Below are 18,614 nucleotides of genomic sequence, written 5' to 3' on the forward strand. Positions count from 1 at the left end.
CTTTATCCCTTCCCAACTCTGCATGACCAGGGACTGTCTCTCTCCAATTCTGACAAAGACAGGAGCCTTGAACACAAAGAGTCTTAGATAGGACACACCAGGATCATTGAAACAAGAGTTTCAGATTGAAAAAGGGAGATTAAATGCCAGTTCACACACTGACTATTGAGATCCCCAAACTGTCTCCCCAACACAGCACCCAGAATGTTATTAGCATCATCCCAGCTTTTGGAAGAGCTTTCCCTGAGAAATGTGACCATTTCAGGAGTAAACGCAAGAAAGTAACAGTTTAGTAAGGGTGCTAAAGAAAACTGTCCAGGCAAATCACCCTACACTGAAGCCCACAATAAATAAACCTCATTCATACAGACAGCATTCAATTAGCTTTTTAATGATCTACCAGACATAAAACAAATACATTGTGTTTTGAAAGTCAAAAGACAAAACAAAATAACAAAAAAGTCAAAAGACAAAACAAAAAAATAACTGGGGAAAAAAGGAGCAACACATGAATATTAAAAAAAAAAAAATTCAAAAGAAAAAGCTAAATTTAGTACTCTCAGAGAGGTAATATACTGCTTGCATTCTTGAGCAATAACAGAACACCATTTAAAAATGGGACAGCAGGGAAAAAAGAAAATTCTTGGAAATTAATATCACAATAGAGACATAAAAAATTAAAAGAAAATTGAGAAGATAATGTTGAGGGAATTCTCCCCCATAATAAACACACACCACAACTCAGCAAGTGTGCTCCTAAAAAGTCCTTTAAAAGTCAGGGACAAAAGGTAGGGAATAAACTAAAGACGAAATGAAAAGCCACAACCCTAAGAAGGAGATGAGAGAAGCAGGGTGAACCATAACTTTTCCTAATAGGTAAAGCTGAAAACTAGGACTCAAATCATTGAGCATATTCTTTAATAAACTACCAAGAAGTAATATACAGAAACACTAGAACTATTCAATATATCACCATTAATATACTTTTCTATAAAGTATTTTAAAATCTCAAATAAAATTCTTAGCACTTACTGCTGTAAGGCCTTCATTATTACAAATGTTGACATCAGCACTGTATTCTAATAATTTACTCATGCATTTCTTCTGCCTGAAAAGACAAAGATACAATCACAAGTATCTTAACCAGTACTAGGAAATATACAAATGATAATTACTTTACTGAAATATTAAGTACATTCAGCATTCATTGATTGCACATCAATCCATAAATATTTACATAAATGTAACATTTGAAATAATATAGAAATTTCTGTCTAAAAGATAGGAAAAGAAATGGCACAATCAAATTTTCACATCATTGGGGAAAAATCAGCCATTCAAAATGAAGAGAATTTCTAATGATAACTGAATATTTGTAAAAGTACTCTGGATTAGAAATATAAGACAATAGAACATGAATGGAAGAGGAATGGATATGACAAATTATGTTCCGATTTTGTATCCTACAGACATGACTGCAAAATATTTAATTAGCACTAAGATGACATAAAATTATAACCACAAAATTAGTAGCATGCTTATCTATGCATTCTGCTACCCACTTCATTTCGCTCACAATGTTTCCTCTTGATCCACTACTAGTCACTACTAATATTCATCTCAAATTCCTCTTAATAAATGAAACCTATAGCAATTCCTTTGAAATACGTGGAGCCTCACACTTATTTGAAGATTAACTTGTTTGATAGCACTGAAATTGCAATCAGCTGAGAACTCTCCACTACTGTGACTTTACTTTTCAGGTTTCATATCCTTACACCTCTCTTTTGTTATAAGGATTAAATAATGAAACAAATTTCATGTTCTCAAAGATTGAAAATTTTCAGGTTTTATATGCTTGCCTATGATCAGTACTGAATTGATTAGGGAAATACAATATAATCTCGATAGCATGAAAAAGTTTATGATCTATGTGATGGCTTGGAGCTATGTACCCCAGAAAAATAGGTTCTTAAACATAATTCATTTCTGCGGATGTGAACCCTTGTAATTAGGACCTTATGATGAGATTTCTTCAGAAAAGGTGTGGTCCAGGATGGGTCTTGATTCAATTACTGAGGGCCTTATAGGGAAGGTCACGAAAAGAAAGAAAAAAAAGCCAGAGGGAGTACCCAGAGCTGAAACTCAGTGGAACCCAGAAGAGAAGGCAGAGAATGCGAGAGGTCACAATATGCATTGCCATGTGACCTAGGAATCAAGGCTCACCAGCAGCCAGCCCCAAAATGCCAGTCTTCAGGAAGAAAGCGTCACCTTGATGACACCTGGATTTGGACTTCTCTGAGCCTCAAAACCATGAGCTAATAAATTCCCATTGTTGAAACCAATTCACTGCATGATATTTATTTTAGCAACAGGAAACTGAAACAATTTTTAATATTAGGAAACTGGGGTGCTGCCACTGCAAATACCAAAAAACATGGAGATGGCTTTGGAAATTCCATAATGAGCAGAGGAAGTCGAAGAACTGTTGAACTGCTTGACAGAGAAAGCCTAGATTACTTTGAAGAGCCCGATGGTAGACATATGGATGCTAAAGAAACTTCTGGGGAAGCAGACTTGGCCCAGAGGTTAGGGTGTCCGTCTACCACATGGGAGTAGGGTGTCTTTGACCCGTGTGGAGCTGGCCCATGTGCAGTGCTGATGCACGCAAGGAGTGCCCTGCCACGCAGGGGTGTCCCCCGCGTAGGAGAGCCCCACGCGCAAGGAGTGTGCCCTGTAAGGAGAGCGGCCCAGCGCAAAAGAAAGTGCAGCCTGCCCAGGAATGGTGCCACACACAAGGAGAGCTGACACAAAGATGCTGCAACAAAAAGAAACACAGATTCCCAGTGCTGCTGAAAACAACAGAAGCAGACAAAGAACATGCAGCAAACAGACACAGAGAACAGACAACTGGGGCTGGGGGGGCAAGGGGAGAGAAATAAAGAAATCTTAAAAAGAATAAAAAAATAAAAATAAAGAAACTTCTGATGAGGCCTTAGAAGGAAATGATGAAAGAAAGTGTTATTAGAAACCAGAGGAAAAGTGATCCTTGTTTTAAAGTAGCAGAGAACTTCGTGAAATTGAATTCTGACGCTGGATGGAAGGCAGAACTAGAAAGTTATGATCTTAGATATTTAGCTGAGGAGATTACCAAGCTAAGTGTAGAAAGTGCAGCCTGGTTTCTCCTTGCAGTTTATAGTAAAATTCAAAAGGAAAAGGATAAGATAAAAACTGACTCATAAGCACAAAGAAATGAGAAACTGATGTTTTGGAAAATTCTGAGCCTATCCAGACAGTGTGCTCTGAGACTAAAGCCAGTAGAGGTTCTATCAGGAATCTTCCTGAGCTTTAAGAAAGTGAGTCCCTGGAGAATAAGGCTCCATGTGAGGGTTTAATTGAACACGAATTCAGTCAGTGGATTTCAGTGGAAGTCAGGATTGGAAATTCAGTTACTCAGAAATCATCTGTGGAAAGTCCTTCTGTTGGCTTGGATCCCTGTGAACTACACACAAAGCTGGTAAAGCTTTTGTGAAACTTGTATAAGCAGAACCACTGCCAACCTGGACTGAAAGGGTCAGAGAAGAGAAGAAACAACTTTAAGGAAGTATCATTATAAGGGCAGAACCATGGAAGCCAATGTCTGGACTGAAGAGATATCCTTGGGAAAAGAGAGTGGGCCTACTCTACTCATGTTCGAGGAAAGGGCAGGTTCACATTTGGAGGGGTTAGACCAACTGCCCCAGTGCTTAAAAGGGGCAGGCCTACTGCCCCATTGTTCAGGGAAAGTGCTGCCACCTTAATGCTCAGATGTTGGGGCCAGTGTTCTAGCATTTGTGGAGAGACTAGCCACCATTCTGATGCCTGGAGAGGGTGGAGCCTTCACCCTAGTGTTCAGGGAGAGCATGGCCACTGCATAATGTGCTTGAGAAGGGTGGGACTGTGATTCCATTAGGCCCGGAAGATAAAACATCTATCCATAGATGACTCTCAGATTTTGAAATCTAATGGAGTTTTGCCCTGCTGGGTTTTGGAATTATTTGGGACCATGACTCCTGTTTTCCTTTCAACTTCTCCCTTCTGGAATGGAAATGCCTATCCTATGCCTAAACCCCCACTGTATATTGAAAGAAAATAATTTATTTTCTAGGTTTTACAGGTCCATAGACAGAGGGGAATTGTGCCCCAAGACAGAACATACCCACAAGTGATTCTGATGAGACTTTGGACTTAGCATTGTTATTGAAATGATTTAAGGTTTCTGGGATGCCATGATGGAATCAATGTATTTTGCATCTGGAAAGAAGAGTCTTTTGGGAGTCCAGAGGGTGGACTGTGGTGCTTTAGAGCTGGGTACCCCAGAAAAACATGTTCTTAAACTAAATCCATTTCTGTGGGTGTGAACCCATTGTAAGGAGGACCTCCTGATGAGGTTACTTCAGTTAAAGTATGGCCCAACTCAGTCAGGATGGATCTGAATCATATATGGGTATTCTTTATAAGCATAATGAAATTCAGACAGATAGAAAAAGCCCATAGGGAACAGACAGACTGGAAGCTCAAAGTCAACAGAACCCAAAAGAAAAGGGAGAGGGCATGGCAGGTCACCATGTACAGTGGCATGTGACAGAGAAGCCCAGGACCAAGGCTCACCAGCAGCCAGCCCCAGAATGCCAGTCTTCAGGAAGAAAGCGTCACCCTTGATGACACCTGGATTTGGACTTCTGAGCCTCAAAACCATGAGCTAATAAATTCCTATTGTTTAAGCCAATTCATTGCATGATATTTACTTTAGCAACAAAGAAACTAAAACAATCTAATTAAGTATGCATTTACGTGTGTGTATATATAGTACATATAAATATACCAGTGTGTGTGTCTGTATCCATATAAGCTGGGTTTCAAAAACCTAGTCAAAGCCTGACATGGACCCTTTAGTGACAAAATAAACACATAGCTAGGGGTAGGACCGGGGAAAAGAACAGGAAAATAAACCCAGAACAGTGTTTAGGGTAGGGGCTGTTGAAGAAGCAGGGCAGGGAAGAAGACTTGGCCCAGTGGTTAGGGCATCTGTCTACCACATGGACGGTTCACAGTTCAAACCCCGGGCCTCCTTGACCCATGTGGAGCTGGCCCATGTGCAGTGCTGTTGTGTACAAGGAGTGCCCTGCCACACACGGTGTCCCCTGCATAGGGGAGCCCCACACGCAAGGAGTGCGCCCCGCAAGGAGTGCGCCCTGTAAGAAGAGCCACCCAGAGCGAAAAAAAGTTCAGCCTGCCCAGGAGTGGTGCCACACACAAGGAGAGCTGACACAACAAGTTGACGCAACAAAAAGAAACACAGATTCCCCTGCCGCTGACAACAACAGAAGCAGACAAAGAAGACGACGCAGCAAATAGACACAGAGAACAGACAACTGGGGCAGCGGGGGAGGAAGGGGAGAGAAATAAAATAAAATAAATTAAAAAAAGAAGCAGGGCTGGTATAGGAAAGAAATATATCCTATTTCTCCTATTTCACAAACATTATGCTACTTTTCAGAATCAGGGTAAGTCAGAAACAACCACTAAGTGAGCATCTATTTTGCTAAGAACTGGAACTAAAGTATTAACATTGTAACACAAGGGCTCTACTCTTCAAGAGCTCACAATACAGCCCAAAAAATAAAGAAAAACTCACATTTCATATATGACCAATATGTAGCCTAAATATACACAATAATTTGGCGCCTTCCCTTTTAACATTCTCATGCAATCATGAGCAATGTTGAAATCCCCCTGTACAAGGAAGCACCTATTTTGCTGCCCAGATATTGCAGCAATTCTAGAATGTTATGGTAATCCAAATGCAACACTAATGGGTGAGAAGAGAAACACAAATGCAGGTTAACAGAAATGTACTATCCATTTGACAATGATAACTGAGGAGACAAAAACAGAAAGCTAACCCCCCCAAAAGAGATGGACAAATAAAGAGGGCACAAATCCCCTACTTGTGCTTCAGTCTGGACAAATTTGAAAGCAAGAAGATATTATAGTAAAATGTTATTTCTAAAAACGCCAGAAGCTACAGGAAGTAACGAGTCATTTAGCAAGTATTTATTGAGTATGTCTAGGTTGTACAAAGCACTCACTCAATAAAAAATAAAAAACAAAATATTAAAGTAATGAATGTCTAAAACAATCTTAATAAATTAGTAAGGCATCCAAATTAGAGGAAGGGTCATGAACTCTTACTCCTTTTCTCCTCACTGACTTGCCATATGAATCATGTAACATGTCAGTTTTCTTCACCTATAAAATGTAATAGCCTCCTTTATTGTTAATAGAAAGTGATTATATTATTTATTTTCAATGTGCTACTTAAAAAGCTTTTGTTTCTAAAGAAAAAGCAGCAACACAGTATTGAATCTTTTTAGCAGACCAAGAACATCCTGTCTTTCAAGTCTAAAATCTGTTTCTTGGTCCTCACAGTTAACCCATCTGACTAAGCCTCCTTATACAATAACAGGAGATTAATTTTTATTCCTGCAGTAACAAATATGCCCTTTCATTTAGTTGTTGAGAGACAGTACTGAGATATTTACCACTGCGTAACTCTTTGCAAAGAGTTTTATCACTATCCTACCAACTTTTGGAATAATAAATCTGAACCTGAGATCAATTCAGTCAGGAAATGAATGATTTATTCTTGACCTTCAGTATGACACTCCACAACATACCTAATGTAGCTAATAATTATTTTTAAAAATAGTTTAATCAACAAGTTGTTACCTATTATCAGTGGACAATTAAACTGATGCACATGCTAAGTCAGGAAATAGGATGGACTAGATAGGGTCAAAGAACTATGCCTTTTTCCTGTCCAATCTAAACATCTCTCTGGTTCTTGTCCTTTTGGTTCCACTTTAATTTACAGATACAAAAATTTGGCCTCAGAATAATGCAATCAACAATTTAGCCCCTTATCAATCTTACTTAGGCAGCTACCCCAACTATCTAGAATCCCAGCTCAGAATATGAAACAAAAATATCTTCAAGAGAAACCAAAAGAAAAGACACACAGTAGGAATGTACTTTCAGAGAGCTTTTATAGAGTGTCTTTAAAAAGGTGATCAACATAAGTCCTCAAGTACTGAATCAAAAACTGTTTATTTTCATTTTAGAAACAATTCTAACCATTTTGGTCTGGTTTCTCAGTTTACCAGAAGTTTAAGAAGTAAAGAATAATAGTTGTGACACCTGAAATTCCCAACATAAAACGGGAACAAAAACCCATAAAAAGTATAGCAGGCTTTAAAACAGTACACAATGACATAATGATATTTATAATAATGACCAGTGTTATCAGGAAATGACAAAAATATAGACAATGTGTCATGTTAGAATTTTTCATTTTTTGGAAATGCTACTTTTATAATGAGAAAAAAATGTATTAATAAAAAAATTTTATAAAGTCATTCACACTGTTTAAGATGGCTAGTAAGTACACTATTTATTTAGAAAGTTTTTTGCCAAACATAATTACAGCAAAAATAGTTTGAGCACTGAAAGGAGTAAGCTACTCATATCTAGAAAGCTTTCTCTGGTCCAGTCTATTCTCAAGTACTTATAAATAAACTGGATACAAACATATTCACTCTATATTTAATTCTATTAAATAAAGAAATTAAAACTAAATAAATAAGCAACTTTAAGCTGCAAAAATAAATAAAATATTTACCCATTTCTAGCAGCCAAATGAAGGGGTGTACAACCTGAAATATCTTGATAGTTGGGATTTGCTCCTTTCTTTAATAGCAGAACCAAGCATTCCACTGATCCACAACTAAAACAATTAAAAGATAGTTCAAATACATTCAACAACTAGTCATAGTTCACATATCTTAATATTTCTTTTTAAGTGTATTAAAAATATTATATTTAAGGTCCGTACTTATATACAATTTGGCTTAACTTCTGTCACAAACAGTACATATCTTCTACTTTCAAGATGGTACATAGTACTATGAAAGCTATGAAGTATTTTAGAAATTCAGATAAAAATAAAGTATTAGTTTATGAAAGAAACCATACAATATTCTCCATGTTTTTAACCTTCCAGAAGTCAAATTCATTGTGAACATTTAATTTCAACACACTTACCTAAATCCTAAAGAGAGGCTAGATATCAACTAGCTAACTGATTGAGTATACATGGGAAGACTGTGGATAAAAACCAATCTCCCACTGGAAATATTAAGTTATATATATGTTACTAGAATAAAAATTAAAAGTTAAAATATATGACAGTATAACAGAATGAACCCTACTGTAAATGATGGACTAGTTAGTAGTACAAGTATAAAAATGTTCTTTCATGAATTATAACAGATGTACCATACTAATGCAAGGTGTTAATAATAGTGTGCTGTGTAGAGGATGTAACTCAGTGGTTGAGCTCTTGCTTCGCATGTACAAGGTCCCAGGTTCAATCTCCGGTACTTCTAAAGACCTAAATAGATGCTAGATGGGGGAAAAAATACACCTAATATAAACTATGGACTATAGTTAATAGTACAATTTTAATATTCTTTCATCATTTGTAACAAAGGACCATGCTAATGCAAAGCATCAACAACAGCGGGGTAAAAGGGAATGCCGTATTTTTTACATGATTTTTCTGTAAACCTACAACTTCTCTAATTAAAAACAAATCAATCTTCCACCTATGTAAAAATGATAAGCCACTGACTTCACATGCAGTCAGCATATCACAATGCTAACGAGAATTACCAGTTATACTCTTCTTAAAATCCCACACTGATAAAAGAAAAATTTTAGTGAACATATTCTCTTAAATACATCCGGGAAAGACAATTCCCATCTACCCTGATCTGATTCAGAACAAATTAAGACAATAATGGATGTAAGACTTTCTTTTTTTACCAGTCCCATCTCAAAGTTAACAGTTCATTTAAAGAGAGAAAGCACAAGAAGTACAGTATGCCAAAAACTGGAATAGAACCACTCAGCTATTTGTTCTCATCTCTCTCCATAACTACTGTGGGGCAAGGCTGATTCAAAGCTTCTGATCCTTCCTCTAGACAAGAGTTTAAACCAAAATATCTTTGGTCTTACTTTGCTGCAATGTGAAGCAAGCTTCTTTTCACACGTCCAAAAGCATAATTGACATCAAACTTGGAATTTGACAGTAGTTCAGAAACAGACCTACACCAAAAGAAATTAAGAGTCAAGACAAAAAAAAAAAGTTTTTAAAAACAAATCAACTTAGTCCCTTAAGTACTCTTACCAATTATTGAAAAGGTTCTGTTGCACAACAACCAAAATACAAGGCACTATTCTCAAAGTGTAGCATTGTAGCCAGACAATATCCAAAAAGACAAATACCTTGACCAAAACACTGCTGCTGAAGGCTCCCCGCTTTACTTCTTTGGCAGTGCTAAGGTACCTGCTCTGAGTAAGGTAAGTTAGCTCGGCTTTCCCTAGATTCTTGATTGCCCCTGTAGAAAGCTAAGCCTCCCTATAAGAATTTTGCTGAGGGAAACGGACTTTGGCCCAGTGGTTAGGGCGTCCGTCTACCACATGGGAGGTCCGCGGTTCAAGCCCCGGGCCTCCTTGACCCGTGTGGAGCTGGCCATGCGCAGAGCTGATGCACGCAAGGAGTGCCGTGCCACGCAAGGGTGTTCCCCGCGGCCCCACGCGCAAGGAGTGCGCCCGTGAGGAAAGCCGCCCAGCGTGAAAAGAAAGAGCAGCCTGCCCAGGAATGGCGCCGCCCACACTTCCCGTGCCGCTGACGACAACAGAAGCGGACAAAGAAACAAGACGCAGCAAATAGACACCAAGAACAGACAACCAGGGGAGGGGGGGGGAATTAAATAAATAAATAAATCTTTAAAAAAAAAAAAAAAAAGAATTTTGCTGAAATAAAGAATATCAGGCAAAAAAAATCCTGATTTATACCAGACAGGAAATTTAAAGCAAAAAAAACATTTTAAACTTGTTTGAAAATAAAGTTTCTCTTCACTCTCTTCTCATTAAACCAAACTACCCAATCACTAACCAACCAGTGTAGAACTTATGATTGCTCCAAATGTAAATATCAATCACACAGCTAAATAACTGTATCTCATAAGTGCCTCAATAAAGGGTATATACCAATAAAAAGACCAGCAAAGCCATAGCACATTTGGGAAATAATTTGTCCCTTAGTCCCAATCTGTTGCTACTAAGATGAGTGGTGACCTCTAAAAGAAACCATCACATTTTCTGTCATTGATCAACCAAACACTTTACTTAACATCTGATAATTAATTTTTAAAAATCCCTTTACCATAGAATTTTACAACTAAAATGAATCTTGGAAAGTCTTTGTTATTTCAGACAGAAAATTATAATAGAGAGGTGAAATAATTTGCCCCAGGGCAACATTAAAATTAGGAAGGATTCTGAGTTTTTTAAAACAACATGCAAGGACCAAATCTATGTTCAAATTGTGTGTGTATGTGTGTATAACATTTAGGTATGTTTATACTTCTCAAAAAGTATGAAAGTAAAACAGGCACTCACCTGTGTTGATCAGCCATAACCATTGGCATTAAAGTATAAACAGCAGTTTCATTATCTGGGTAATAAAAAGAAAAAATGATTAATTAATCTCCTCCAGAGCTGTATCAAATCACCTATTACTACTTTTTCCAAGGAGTGATAATTAAGATTGGTCTTCATAACTCTATATAAAAGGCAAGGAGGGGAGGTAGAAGAGGTAAGGGTAGTACAGAATACCAGAAGTATTACAAAATTTACAATAGTGCAGACTTTCTTACCCCTGCTACTGCTTATCTCCTCTAAGCACAAAAGTGCTTAGCTTCTATATTTTAGAGGAAAAGTGAAGATCTGATGTCTTTTACAGCTTTAACAACTGAAATTTCTTTTACTTCTAAAGATTTCATGTTTTATCATACTTAGGTGTAGTTTGGGGTATTTTAAGCATAAATAGATAATAAAGACGTATATGCTAAAATAATTTTAAAACCTGAAACATACATAGTATTATCTTCTTGCCAATATTATAACAAAATAAATTATTTATAAGCTTTTATGGAACAGCTTTTATATATATATATTTTTTGAGAAGTTGTGAACTTAGAAAATAATCATGTATAATGTGCAAAATTCCCATATAACACCCCTCACCCCTCCACCAACACCTTACATTGTTGTAGAACATTTGTTATAAATCATCAGAGAAGATCATCAGACTAGTATCACTAACAATGGTTGATAGCATACATTTGGTATTTTTTTCCATACCCCCCTACCATTAACACAATACTTTGACATTGATGCAATATTACAATATTTGCTGTTAACTGTAGTCCATAAGTTACATTAATTGTATTTTCCCATACATCTCCATATACTGACCCCTTGTAATAGTGATGTACATTTGTTCTAGTACACAGAAAAACATTCTTATATTTGTACTATTAACCATGATCCTCACTAATGGCACAGTTTTAAGGTCTTACATTTACATATTACTTTAAACTTTTCATAACATTTTTATTTATCTCTTTTTTAGAATAAAGTTACAAAAACATGACCCAAATAAAATGTTAAAAATCAAGAGCATTTATAATGCCAATTATACTTAAATAAATTTTAACTCATGTTGGGAATTTATTTATCTATTACTAATAGTCATGTCTCAATCAGTGCATTTCAGAAGCTTATATTTTTAATAATAGTTACTTACAGAGAAATACCCATGACAGCCCCCACTTAGCACTTAGTTACTACTGATGCTAAAATTAATAGGTGAAAGTTTGAGGAGAAATAGGATTTTTGCATAGTATCAAAATATCTCCCCAAAATATTAACTACAAAGTAAAAAGAGTAAATTTATAGTGGAGAACCCAGCAGACATCACCTTAATCAAGTGACTGAGGTTAACAGCACTTGAAATAATATAGTAATATAAAACATGAGGACATCATGTAGTCCTTGATATGTTCCATACATCATAAGGTATTTGGCACACAACTTTTGTAATATTCTTACCAAAAATGTCTACCTTCAATCTAATCCTGAGAAAACATCAGACAAATCCCCAAAAAGGTAGGCACTCTATAAAATAACTGACCAGTCCTCTTTAAAAATGTGCAAGCCATGAAAAGACAAGAAAGACTGAGAAACTACCACAGTTTAGCGAACTCAGGAGACATGAAAATCAGATGCAATGTGGGTTCCTGGATTGGATTCTAAACAAGAAAAAGGATACAACTCAGAAAAATGCTGAAATTCTAATAAAGTTTGTAATTTAGTTAAAAGACTTACACCAATATTAATTCCTGAGTTTTGTTAACTATACTATGATTTGCAAGGTGTTAACATTAGGAGAAGTTGCGGGAAGGGCGTATGAGAATTTTGTACTATTTATGCAACTTTTCTGTTAAGTCTAGAATTACTGAAAAATAAAAAGGTTTTTTTTTTTTAAATGGAGGAGGAACTATTATGAAGAGTCTTGAGATGAATCAACCAAATATAACATTTGGACCAAGTTTGTATTCTGGTTCAAGCAAACCAACTGTAAAAGTGCATTTTTAAGAGGAGGGAAAGAAACTGAACATGAACTGTGTATCTGATAATTAAGAAGTATTGCTAATTTTGTTGGCTATGATAAAACGGCATTGTGACTGTTTTCAAAAAATAATTTATATATTTAGAAATACTGAGGTATTTACAGGAAAAATGAAAATAATTGCTACTATTTCTTCAAATTTTTATTATTTTATTAAATGTGAGTAAACAGTACTCACTAGGACTAGCAACATTCTTTAGTCCTAGTCAACATTTGCAAGTTCACAGGGTGCATATGCAATAATTTTCTCACTATAAAAAATGAAATAATAAATAATCCCAATAATACCATGTTATAGGCCATTATCTTACAGGCACTGTTCTAAACCCTTTATATGCATCATCTCTTTTACCTCTTTTATCCTTATATCAACCTTATAAGAGAAGTACTAGGTTCACAACATTATACTCAGAATGAATGTGGAATGCATTCTAATTTGTTTTATTCTATTTCATTTTTAATGCTGATTACAAACCACTAAACTGTTTTCAATAACTACCAATGAGTCATCACCAGCAGCTGAAAAATACTGCATTAAACTTCCCTTGGCAAAGCAACATTCTTTCTCTCACATACTGCACACCCCAATCAAACTATGAACTTCTAACCATGACAGTTTCAGTTAGTTCATTCCATGATAATGCCATAAACAGGAAATACCCTTATTTATAAATTAAACATATCAAGTTAGTAAACAATTTTAAATGGGCATGAGAACTACGTAATATCATAAGGCTTACAATGGTTTATTTAGAAGGTGTTTATTTCTATTTGTATATAATAGAGTTTATATGTGGATTTTTTTTACATCAAATCTATTGAGCAACTTATAAAAACATAGCTCACATATACTAAAAGGTAAGTATGAAGAAATAAATATAATCAAAATTATGGTTCTAGGAGACTATCCAAGAAATACTATATTAAAGAAATATAAAAAAAAATTATTGTCAGATGCTTCCCTCTCTCCACACTCATGAAAACATATTCAGGACCAGGTATACACTTAAGAAAAGTTTAATCTCTCAGTTTATCAGATACATTGCCATCTCTGTTAATAGGTAAAGTCTGAGAACTCAACAACTAAAAGGAAAACCTTAAAGAACAAGGATCTCAAATTCATTACATTATATACAATTTTTCCTCAAACCATCAAATGGGAGCAACTATCATTCAAACTTATATTAAAAAAGGCTCACGTTCCCTGTTGTATTAAACAAACTACATTAACTCTAAATGCAGTAGTTTGACTGTTTTCTCCACGTAAGTGAATATAAACAAATCTTTTAAAGTCCACTGAGAATTCATGGCCCTAAACTAATCTTTCCTCTTTGCCTCTTTTTCTCTTTCATAAAAATATTTCAATGTTAGCCCTGCCTAGGATGACTCAACAACTGCACTCCATAAGACTCAGGCTTTCACAAGCCCAAGGAATCTCATTTTTTAGCCAAAATAAATTAAAACTCACTTGAAATACTTTTTCATATCAATGGAGCTATATTTTTTTGTACATCTTTGGAAATTAGATATACTGTAAGAGAGTAGTTAACTGTAAAATGGCATGATACAACCCTGGCTCAGAGAACAGATCAAGCCAAAGGAAGCATAAATTTGTCCTCCCAGTTACCAATTCAGTAAATCAAGTATCTGTAGATTCATCCTATATAAATAGTAATATCTAAGTTAACCAATAAAGTTAACTTTAGAGTAAAAAGATGATTAAAAACTTTCCAACCTTCATAATCTGTTCCAATTACATGCACATAAATTACTAAATTCTATTTATTTATTCTATCAAATAAATAATTTACCAAATTTTAAGACATCTCAGAACTTCTGTTCAGCCCTTAAAATGCAAATACAACATTAGGATATATTATATATGAAATACTTCAAAGAGTCAAGCTCAAAGAAGTTAAAACAATTCATCAGAATTTAGGGGAAGAAATAAATTCAAGGAATAAAATGAGCAAACACACTATAAGAGAAACAAACAAACAAGATGCCATTTTTTTCCTAGCAAAATGGAAGGAGTTTTATTTTTAATTTTAATATTTTAGTTCCCAGGCACTATTAGGCTGCTGGTGAAACTTTCCAAAAAGTTTGGAGAACTGACAACTAAAGCTTTAAAAATGTTCATATAATTTGACCCTTTATTTATTCAAGAAATTAAACATAAGGAAATATTTAGAGAGGCAGACTGTCTTAAGTACAAAGACACTCCTCATAAAATCAGTTATAAAAACAAAAAGTAGATTCATGATTTGTTACATCCATCTTAAGGAATCTTACAAAGTCATCAAGTGTATTTAAGGATATTAAAAAATGATTGTGCTACAGTGTTTTCTAAAATCAAAATAAAAGACTATATGCATAACGACATTACATTGAATGAAATAAGCTAGACACAAAAGGACAAATATTGTATGGTCTCACTAATATGAACAAAATGGAGTTAAACTACAGTATAGGTTACTAGGAGACAATGTGGGCTGAGAAGAGGGAGCTGATGCTGAACGCATGTGGAATGTTTAATAAGGTGGATTGTAAATATGGGGAAATGGACAGAGTTGATGGTAACACATTATAGTGAGTATAATGGGGTAGTCTAAGAGGTTAATGCCAGTTGAAGGAAAGTTAGAGGATAATCAAGGGAATGTATAAGAGTGATTTCAGTGGTGGATGATGATTGTGGTTAATAGTATAATACAAATACATGAATGTTCCTCTATTACAAGGTGTTCAGAACATGGAGATACGCAGAAATTCAAACACAACTAATGTAACATATAGACAATGACAAGAAAAGTACTACATCAATTCTAGGGTCAATAATGGAGGTATATAAGGAGGTATGGGATTTTTCCTTTTGGAGTAATGAAAACACTCTAAAATGGACTGAGCTGACTACAACACAACTCTGTGATGAAACTGAGAGCAATGAGGGTACACTTTGGATAGACTGTACAAGGCAAAGTACCATATAACACTGTGAACACCATGGTGAATGATGAACCGTGGTTAACAGTACAAACCTGAGAATGTTCTCTCATGAACTATAAAAATAAACAATATTAATGCATGTTGTTAATAAAAGGATCTTTTGGGGGAAAAAAACACCAAATATAAGCTATGAACTAGAGATAACAGTAATATTATGAACATGTTCTTTCCTCAATTGTAACAAATGTGTCACAAGATGGTGAAGGGATGATATATGGGAATCCTGCATGGTACGCCTAATTGTTTTGTAAACTCACAACTTCTCAAAAAAAAAAAAAAAAAAGACTATATGCAGTGTGATATTAACTTGGGAGACAGAGCAGGGAATAAATAAAAATGGGGAAAAAATGTTAGTATTGTTTACTACTAGGTGGCACAAATACTGGTTTTTTTCATTGCAGTGATCTTTCTTTTCCAAATCTTCTACAGGGAAAATACATTACTTTTAAAACGAGAAAACATTATATTTTTGAAGTCTTCTAAGTTACATTTAAGTTAAAAAAAATCAGAATATAAATTGCAGTATCAGTGAAACTGCATGCAATCTTCTTTATCAACCTATATCAATAATTTGACGGGGAAGTAAATGAATGATAGCAGCACTTAAACGGATTAACAAAGGTGAAAGAAAGGAAGGGAAAGAAAGAAAAAGTTGAAGCGGCAAGTGTGGTTACTAAAATCAGTATTATTTTAAGCCAACTAGTTTCGTCTAGTAAACTACCAAGTACAAAATTTACTTTTGACAATCAAGAAATTTTTTTTCAAGAAAATTATCTCCAAAGTCTTAAATCTCACATGAAGAAATGATGATTCTCTTCCAAGGCCTCCTTCCCTAACCTTCTCCCCAGCAGCAACAAAGAGAAAGTTTTGAAAAATAAACTACTACAGTGAAAGAAATAATTCACCAGCCATAACCTCTTTCTAACCTTTCTCTAATTGAGGCATAAAAAGCCAAAAGCCTCTTTGAGGAGGCACTGCCATCTCCCATTGCCACTAAAACGTCTGAATTCATTAGACGGCAAACAAAACGGCTTTCTCACCTCTTCATTACCAGTGTTTTACCTGCCTGAAGTTACCCCAGCGCACGGAACTAAAATCCCAGGACAGGGATCACGCCTCAGTCCTTTGTAGATGGGCCCCCCGCCCCACCTAGCCCACTCCTTGCAAATCTGATGAATAAAGGAGGAAAGCATGCATACTAAAAAGAAGTGCATTTACGTATAGAGATACAGCACTTTAAAGAGTGTTTGGTGTTCCACATTCTTCTACTTGTCTATCGTCAAAATACAGTAGTGTCCTACATTTTCAAAAAAGGCTACCTAACCAACCCCCCACCCCCAAGTCTCACGCCCCGCAGCTTAAAATCAATCTATCTTTGGAGCATCTTTCTCTCTCCAGCCAGCACAGACGGTAAAAAGGCCCGCAACTCTAACGTTTGTGAACCCAGGTCTCCACCATCCGGCTGATATTATTGCCCCTTTGCCAAAAACCTCTAATCGATAGTCGGGGAAGACCTCTAACTCCCCCCTGCATTAGGACCCGCACAGACCTGTCTTCCCGCAAACTCCCACGCGCCAGGGCGCTAGCCACGAGCGAGGGATCGCCAGAGATCCCGGCCCTGCTCAGCTTGGGAAAGTAGAAGTGGGCGTTTTCCCAGCTTTCAGTTTGTTTTCACCGCGGACTTCGCCTCGGCCCGCTCTGGGGCCCCGCCCTCGCCAACCTCGGGTCGCCCCCACGCCTCCACGCAGCTGCCCGCTCACCCTCGGGCAGCTCCACGGTGCGGGCGCGGCGCAGCGAGCGCGTCAGGCGGTTGAGCTGTTCCATCGCTCTCTCCATCCTCGGCGCGTCCTCCGCACACACCTCGCCGCGCCGGCGGCCTCCGAGCCTAGTGCCCTACATCCCGCCCCGGGCCCGTCCTGCGGGCGGAGGCACGGGCTCGTCCGATCAGCGCCTGTGGCTGAAGGGACCGCTCCGGGCCGCGTACTCCGTTCGGGGTCCGGGCCGCGTACTCCCTTCAGGTTCCGGGCGGCTACCACACAAACCCCTAAGAAGAGACCCGCCGCGGCCGCCGCTGGCGCCCTTCCTGCCGCCGCCGCCGCCGCCGCGTCCCTCCCCGTTTCGCACGGCCTTCTGGGAGCTGTAGTTCCAAGCCGGCCGAACCGCGCGCCCGGGGAGATGCAACGCGGAGTGCGACCGCGGCCCCACGCCCAGCCCCACCGACTCCCGGATAAGGCTGTGGGTGCGGGAAGCCCTTCCCACGCTGGGCATGCCCCACGTTTCTGGAGAAACTTACTGAATGTTCCCACGCCTACCAGAAAAAGTTGGGCAAGAGCCGTTTACTTCAATTTTACCACTGCCCTGCATAACCGACTGGGGGTTTTCACAATACTTTCAAATTAAATGCAGCACCATCGTCCCAGTTGTGGTACATTTGTTTTTCCAGTTACCTAAACTGTTTAAATATCGTGTTTCCATATGTCACATTTAAAGAATATTAAAATAAATGCAAAAGCAAAATTCGCTTTTCCCTTTGTTGTAGGTAACAATCGTAACTTGATTATTTGGATTCTCTGGTGGGCGAATTCACCGTGGGCAGGGACAACACTCTTATCTTGTGCATTGTTGCCTTCCCATACTTACCATAGCATGAAGTTGAAACTTTGGGGAAGATGTGGGTAATGACAATCTAAAAGAAAATTTTAGTTTATTTGGTACAATGCTGAAGTGTCAATATGATGACAATTCCCATTTGGAAGTCCAAAGGATTTGACTTTGTGAGTTACAAAAAACTTAAGGATGACAATACAATATGGAAGAAATGAATGAAAAAGAAATCAGTGGGGAAGAATATTTGTTGGCTCTACACAGAGGTTAAGCACAGAGCCTGGCTAAAAGAGAAATTTGAGCAGCTAAAATGAAATAATCCAATCAGGAGGAAAGAATCTACATTATGAATTGGATGACACCACTG

The 18,614-nt window shown here is 37.2% G+C and overlaps 1 protein-coding gene across 4 annotated transcripts in view; it reads right to left on the reverse strand.

Annotated features, from left to right (window-relative positions):
* The window catches only part of HACE1 (HECT domain and ankyrin repeat containing E3 ubiquitin protein ligase 1), a 96,249-nt gene extending 78,474 nt beyond the window's left edge, over window positions 1–17,775 (reverse strand). The window contains exons 1-5 of one of the 4 annotated variants that reach the window (XM_058307196.1): window positions 17,404–17,775; window positions 10,567–10,621; window positions 9,118–9,207; window positions 7,721–7,825; window positions 1,033–1,108 (exon numbers count right to left, since the gene is read on the reverse strand). In XM_058307196.1, the coding sequence (XP_058163179.1) occupies window positions 1,033–1,108; window positions 7,721–7,825; window positions 9,118–9,207; window positions 10,567–10,621; window positions 17,404–17,479 (402 nt within the window). In that variant the 5' untranslated portion in view covers window positions 17,480–17,775. The remainder of the gene's footprint in view (window positions 1–1,032; window positions 1,109–7,720; window positions 7,826–9,117; window positions 9,208–10,566; window positions 10,622–17,403) is intronic. The other 3 variants (XM_058307200.1, XM_058307199.1, XM_058307201.2) reach the window with 3 other exon arrangements.
* Between the last annotated feature and the right edge of the window lie 839 nt (window positions 17,776–18,614).

This window comes from Dasypus novemcinctus, chromosome 11 (genome assembly GCF_030445035.2).
Source record: "Dasypus novemcinctus isolate mDasNov1 chromosome 11, mDasNov1.1.hap2, whole genome shotgun sequence".
NCBI classification, from domain to species: domain Eukaryota; kingdom Metazoa; phylum Chordata; class Mammalia; order Cingulata; family Dasypodidae; genus Dasypus; species Dasypus novemcinctus.